Source organism: Acyrthosiphon pisum, chromosome X (assembly GCF_005508785.2).
Source record: "Acyrthosiphon pisum isolate AL4f chromosome X, pea_aphid_22Mar2018_4r6ur, whole genome shotgun sequence".
Lineage (NCBI taxonomy): Eukaryota > Metazoa > Arthropoda > Insecta > Hemiptera > Aphididae > Acyrthosiphon > Acyrthosiphon pisum.
Window position 1 is genome coordinate 116,501,411 of NC_042493.1, and position 5,320 is coordinate 116,506,730.

At 27.3% G+C, this 5,320-nt stretch overlaps 1 protein-coding gene across 1 annotated transcript; it reads left to right on the forward strand.

Moving 5' to 3' along the window:
* The first annotated feature begins 1,946 nt into the window (after positions 1-1,946).
* Positions 1,947-4,286, forward strand: LOC103308799 (sentrin-specific protease 6-like). The gene is made up of 7 exons (XM_008182853.1): positions 1,947-1,954; positions 2,099-2,209; positions 2,298-2,507; positions 2,577-2,674; positions 3,190-3,247; positions 3,571-3,790; positions 3,852-4,286. Exons 1-7 carry the CDS (start codon positions 1,947-1,949, stop codon positions 4,284-4,286), a joined length of 1,140 nt encoding a protein of 379 aa, XP_008181075.1.
* Positions 4,287-5,320: the final 1,034 nt, after the last annotated feature.

Here is a 5,320-nt window from a genome sequence, read left to right on the forward strand (position 1 = left end):
AGGGAACGATCAGGCTGTAGTAGTACATACGTACGAACTCGGACCACTACCGTAAATTCCTTTGGAGATGTTACGCGAGCATAACTAGGTCCGTGACAGTGGTTGAATAGTGTGACTCATATTATTTGTGTTGCTTTGTAATAACATCTAAAATCCGCTGTACATTCAATTTTGCAATTCAGGTTTCTGTGTTATACCTCAACTTCGCACACAACGTCATCGTGGTTCACGCCGAAGTGTCTCCCGTCTGATCAACCACCTAATCACCCGGTCATGAACTCAGGAACAAGGAAAGGTTTTACACGTTAATAGGTAGGTACCTCGAGTCATTGTGCCTAATATATTATAATTTAGTACCTATTTGGGCAGCAACATAGGTTGAACATTTACACATTGTTTAAACAATTTTTTTTTGCCAATATAAAAACATTAAAATATTAAATACCATTTTAATTCTTTAATATAAAAGGTTGGGTATATATATTTTTTTATTTATCTTTCAATACACGTAGTCAACAAATTTGTATAGGTTTAATAGGTTACTCGGTTATGAGAGCAATGCTTCTGTTTTTATTCGTGGTTATTCAGTGATACGTCAGTAGTATGGTAAAGAGAGTGGCATCATCATCCGGCTACATCATACCTAAGATCCATATCTGCGAGACATATATTTACCCTTACAACCAGCTGCCGCTACCCTGCCACCGCACACCACTACCAATAGGTTCTCCGCCGCTACCCTTGCAGACACTCCTACCACTTGGGCCACCACCGCTACCCTGCGTACACCCACCCTAGTGGCAGGTGTTTATTCGTTACAAACAAACAAATCTTTCCTCTCTTTAATATTAGTATAGATTACAGTATACAATAGTAGATAACGTATATCCGTATACCGTTTGGTGTTATAACCAATTACAGATTATTTTTATTTACGATGTCCTAATTGTATATCTTAATCTGAGAACCAAAGAGTTTAGAATTATTGTAGATTGTGAAAGTAATTATTGGCAATCATATGTAAATGATAAAACTTATTTAAAATAAACATAATATCCAAGTTAGGATTAAGTACCTAACGAGTATTCTCGTGGCGCCGAAACAAATTTTTTGAAGTGTTCTAATAAACAATAACTTATACCTACCTTTCTATCTCTAAAAGGTATGAAACCTAAGTTATGGTTGGAAAAGCCCCTCCCCACGCCTCTATTTCTTACAATACAAAAATATATTGTTTTCATAAATTATATTATTTAATTTTTAGCATATTAGTATTAGTAGATAATATAAACTAATTCGTTGCTAGATTAAAATGCATAACGCATAAATGGTTTTACATTGACATTTATCATGAAACACACGTCACATCTTGCATGTAATTCAACGCGTTTTGGGTGTATATTATATTGACAGTATACATAATTTAATAACCAACTGCACATAAATCAAAAGTGACCAGTGACCACCTAAATAGAGCCATTTTTAAAATTTAAAATTTAATTTATATCAATAAAATATATCTTTGTATTTTATAAAAAACTGAAATTTAATATGGAAATAGTTTAAATTCTAAAAAAAGGACATAGACTACTTATAAGGTTTAAATTACTTACTCATCATAACAAAACTACTGATATGTGAGCGAAGCCACAGGAAATAGATAATATTATTATATTATAAATATTGGTATTTAATATATTCAAATGTATATCCAACTTGATTTTCTAGCTTATTTACTTATTCATTTGATTTAAAACCATTTAATTATTTTTTTTATTATTTTTAGGTTCTTCTATATAATACCCTGAAACTTCTTTTGAATGCAATTTTTTGCTTAAAAATATTATTATAATATTATAATAACAAATAATATTATCATACAGTTATTATAATAATATTATAATTACAACATGCAGTCTGGGTATACTTCAATAAACACCATAAAAATGCCTGTGTTAGTGAAGCGCAGAAAAATAGATGGTGGATTGCTTATGAAGAAGAACGACAAAGAACAAGATAAATTATCAGGGAAGACATAAGTTTGAAATCTGTTAAATATGACAAAATTTGATTTCAAATGTATTATATTATTTTTTAGGATACTGGACGATAAAATTGATGGTAGAAATTGTATAATCAGAATATATGATTATAGAATGTTTGAAAAAGGAATGCTGATGAATGATGCACTCATTGAATTTTATTTGTCGTAAATGATTTTAGTTAAAATTATACAAACTAATATGTAGTTAAATATATAATAAATAACTTCATGTAAAATATTATTTATATTGTAGGTATATGCATAGTAAAGTAAGTGATGAGGACAAAGATAAAGCGTATATATTCAGTACACACTTTTATAGCACTTTAACGAATCTTGGTAATATGTCTGCAATTGATCCATCTGTATCTAGAGCTAAAAATAGACATGATAAAGTAAAAAAATGGACCAAAAACTTAGATGTATTCAAAAAAGACTTTATTTTTGTACCAGTAAACAAATAGTCAGTATTAAAAAAAACTTTTTTATTATTTATTTAAAATGAAAAACTTAAACAATTATTTTTTTTTAGTAAACATTGGTTTTTGGAGGTCATATGTTTTCCTTACCTATCAGGTAAGGTTAACATACAAAATGGAATACCAAGTAATGAACCCGATAATGATACTGGTAAATATTTGAAACTTAAATACACATGCGGGGTAAAATTAATAGTAACTTATTATAATAATTTATCCACAAACAATACAAGATGAAAATACATTTACACAAAATTGTTTATTCATTGTTATAAGTATTCTTAGAGTAAGATCAGCTATTAAAAAAATAATAGAGATGAATATTTTGAATGGTTTGACATATTGGTTTTGTATTTAATTTGTTATTTTACTATAAACTCTACTTTCAAATGTAACACTTTTTTGTAAATTTAAATAGATATTTAATTTTTTTTCATACATATTTATACAACATTTTAATGTGTCAAACGCTCAAAACACATTATTCTATATAACTTTTTTAATTAGTGATTTTAATGAGTAATTGTCCTAAATGTATGGTACTGAACACATCAAAATATATTATATATATTTTGTACATTAACTATTATGAGCAGAATCTAAAATAAAATTATTTTGAGCATGTGAATTTGACACTAAAAATTGTTTATATCAAATACATTGTAGGTCGATATAAAGTACCAAGATTACCAAGAATTCTGGACTCGATGAAGCTGATCCGAATGTAGAAGATCTGTGGCTATTTGATTTATGTTCATATGTAAGCATGGTAAGAATTTTTTTTCTATAAATAATTCAGATAATTCAAAATTTCAAAATAATATTTTTATGATTTAACATACAATATGTGTTGGTATTAAATTTGTTTGTATAATATGTTATTAACTTTAATTTGGGGTATTAATAGAAGAACCATCAAGATAGATACGACAAATATTATGATAATGTGGAACTATTAAAAACAGAAAAAAAGAATAAACTAGTTAAACGGTAAATTTATCAATCACTAATCCAAGGCAAAGTTTTTAAAGTTGACTTATGTTTTAGGCCTTGCATTTTAATATTTGATTCATACTCCAGAGGTACACAGAGCGCAGTGGTCTCAGCAACGCTACGAGAATGGTTACAACATGAATATTGTAATAAATACAATGGCCAACAAAAAGACTTAAAATTTATGAAAGTATGTCCAGTCAAAGTACCTCAGCAACCTAATAACACGGATTGTGGTCTTTTTGTAATGCATTATTTCGAAATGTTTTATTCTGTAAGTTAAACAATTATTGTACCATTATGCAAAAATAAACTAAATCATACCATAATTTTAGCGGCCAATTATTGATTACACTTTTCCAATCCATCACTTGGAAAATTGGTTCCATACTGATGATGTGGTCAAGAATGAGAAAAAAAGAAAAGAAGTTTACAATATTCTAAAGGAAAGAATAGAAAAAAATGGATTACCTGATGGCATTGAATTGCCAGTTCTACATTTTAATGACCACATTGAAGAGTCTGGTGACATTCGTAATATGAATAATTTGTTTGAAAAAGTTGACAAACAAGAAGAAAAAGAAGAAAAAGATGAATATGATGAAGAAGAAGAAGAACAACAACAACAAGAAAAATACAATGATCAAAAGTATACCTTTGAATTAGACTTTGGCAATGAAGATAATTGTTCTTCATCGTCTACTTCTTCTGACAATGTAGAAGAAGAAGATTTTGACGAAAAATTGAGGTATAACATTAGAATTTGGTGATGAAGATAAGGCAGAGAAGAAGATATTGAGTGAGTAAAATATTCATATTTTATTAATATTACAAAATTCATATTAATGTGCATACAAATATAAAATAATGAAATAATAATAAAATCATTTATAAATAAATTGTTCATCTAACAATTGTAAAAATAATTATGCTGACATATTTAAATCACTATAAGTACACACGGTATAACATTATTAATTTAATAACTATATTACACCACAACATTAAAAAGAACTAATGAACATGGAACATTTAAAAAAAAATTCATAAACCTTTTAAAAACATTGTCTATTTAACCTAAAATGAATACTACTTCAATGCACAGTTGAAATCACTGTAACAAGTACTGCTTAAAACGAGATACTGCTTATAACAAAAAAAACGTTAGGTCATACAATCATTTGTAATCAAACATATCGAACACGACATGAATTTGAACCTAACATATATACCTTTTGTCTTTCCGTGAGTTTTTTTTGTGAGAAAAAAAAAATAAGATAATTTTTAAATTAATTGTGATATTGTTATTTAATATACTTTTACCAGGCGATTTTTTTATTATTAAACACTCATTATAGTATTGATAGTAAAAATATTCAAATATGTTTAGATTTGAATTTAAAATGTTACCTCTAAAATCTACCAATTTTAATGAATAAAAAAATAATTAATATTAAATTAGTTTAGATTAGGTATATCCAAAAAGTCATATTTTCCTTATTTAAATATGTCATGCAGAAATCTATTTTTACATACATATGGAAAACTCTTTATATGATAATATATTTTAAATCGGACACCCATGTTATTGACAGATATGCACTTAACTTAATCCATGCCCATCTCCCTAATTCCTTTATAAATCTTTAATAAATACAAAAAAATAAAATAAAATATTCTCATATACTTTCTGTCACCATTTCATATATTGCAATAAAATGTTGCTATTATGGAATGAACACATTGGCCACCGTTATTATATTATATTATTATTATTATTATTATATACTATCAGGTGTTACCT